Source organism: Chiloscyllium plagiosum, unplaced genomic scaffold, assembly GCF_004010195.1.
Source record: "Chiloscyllium plagiosum isolate BGI_BamShark_2017 unplaced genomic scaffold, ASM401019v2 scaf_83778, whole genome shotgun sequence".
In the NCBI taxonomy this organism is placed as follows: Eukaryota; Metazoa; Chordata; class Chondrichthyes; order Orectolobiformes; family Hemiscylliidae; genus Chiloscyllium; species Chiloscyllium plagiosum.
The window spans coordinates 1-1,675 of NW_025166726.1; the positions used below are offsets into that span (position 1 = coordinate 1).

Here is a 1,675-nt window from a genome sequence, read left to right on the forward strand (position 1 = left end):
GATGACGTCCTGGTCCCAGACCTCAAGGGTCAGTCTGTGCCCGCTCTCGGCCCTGACCTCGCCCAGGTCCAGCTTGGTGTCCCATGTGGGGTTGTTGTTGCCTGAGATCACCGAGGTCCTGGCCTGCGTCTGGCCGTACCTGACCACCACGTAGCCGTCGGTGCCCGAGAAGATATCACCCCAGAGGTCCTGGCCTTCCTCGACGGTGACCACCAGGCGGCCGAGCCCCTTCCCCTTGGAGCAGCAGTTGCGGTCCACAAGGCTGTCCGCGCGGCACAGGCAGGAGCAGGGTTGGCGCGGGTCGGGGTAGGACCCGTGAGGGCACCGAGGGCCCGCCCCGCATTTCTGGCTGAGGGCGTTGCCCGTGATGTAGTCGCTGATGTAGCGCCGCAGGGTCTTCCTCCTGGGGTCGGCGGAGGGCAGCAGGTGGTGGAGTGGCGCCAGGGCATAGCGCACAAGGCCCGGGCGGGTGAGCAGGCTCACCGTCCAGCGGCCGAAGGCCGAACCATCCCCGGAGAACAAGAGGTTGACCTCCTGGTGAGCCCGGCCCCCCGTCTCCCACGTCTCCCGGTCGCTGAAGGCCTGGTGGAAGCTATCGTGGTGCTTCATGGAGCGCGCCTTCTCCTGGCATCGCTTGTAGCCCACCGAGGATTTGGCGATCAGGCCCACCGTGACACCAGCCTCCACCGACAGGCAGTCCTTCACCTCCTCGGGGGTGTAGCCCTCAGACACCACCTCACACGTCCGAATAGCCGTCACGTCCTTGTATCGCCCGCCCAGCTCCACCGCCGTGAGGTAGTGGGTACCGTAGGTGGCCACCAGCTTCTGGTAAGGGGACTTGTCATGACCGATCGTGCTGGCTGGGAGCCTGGAGAGAGCGCGTAGGAAATCGGGAGACAGAAGGGGCTTTTCCTTCACCCGATACTGGTAATGGAGACATTGGAACTGGTGACTGGCGAAACTGTAGAGATCGCCCTTGGAGCGGGTGGTGCCAAACTCCACCATCTTGGAATGGGATCCAGCCAGCACCACATTGACACCGACTTCGGGCTTTTGCACAGAGAGGTCAGCGTGCCAGTTGTTGGTGATGGAGGAGCTGGCGGACTCTGCCAGCTTTGCGGCCGATCGGTAAAGCCGGCTGGAGACTGAGCGCCGGCAGGAGCTCAGGGTGCGCCAGTCCACCAGCGAGATGGGCAGCCGTTGGCGCACGCCATTGAGCAGCTCATTATCGCAGAGAGTGCAGCTCCCGTTGGCCGTGTGCCAGGTGTTCACGTCAATGACGAAGGCTCCCTTGGGCTGCAGGGTCACCACGTCATAGCCCTGCCCTGCCAGCCGCGCCCCCGGCACAAAACCGGCATTGCGGCACTCCTCGGTGGTGCTCGTGGTGCAGGCACTCAGGGCACCCCGGAAGAGCAGGCAGAGAAAGAGAAGAGTGCCCAGTTGTGAATTCCAATCTGGCATTTTGCTCCGCTGGTGGGTCCAACAGCGAATCTGCAAGAGTAACAGTGAACATCTTAATTTGACAGATTTATGAGCAGCATCATTCCTTCAGTGGTTGGTGAAGATCTGTTTCTTAGCGTGACACATGAGCCATTAAGTCATGAAATATGCTGTTGTATGTACATTTTGAAAATCTGTTTTCTTAATTTGACATATTTAAGAGGCGATTGAGACA

General features: G+C 60.7%; 1 protein-coding gene across 1 annotated transcript; it reads right to left on the reverse strand.

The window, feature by feature from the left end:
- Positions 1–6: 6 nt before the first annotated feature.
- LOC122545222 (perforin-1-like) lies at positions 7–1,506 on the reverse strand (the record flags this gene model as incomplete). The annotated part of the gene is made up of 1 exon (XM_043684331.1): positions 7–1,506. A coding segment is annotated over exon 1 (1,455 nt), but the record flags the coding sequence as incomplete, so codon positions are not given.
- Between the last annotated feature and the right edge of the window lie 169 nt (positions 1,507–1,675).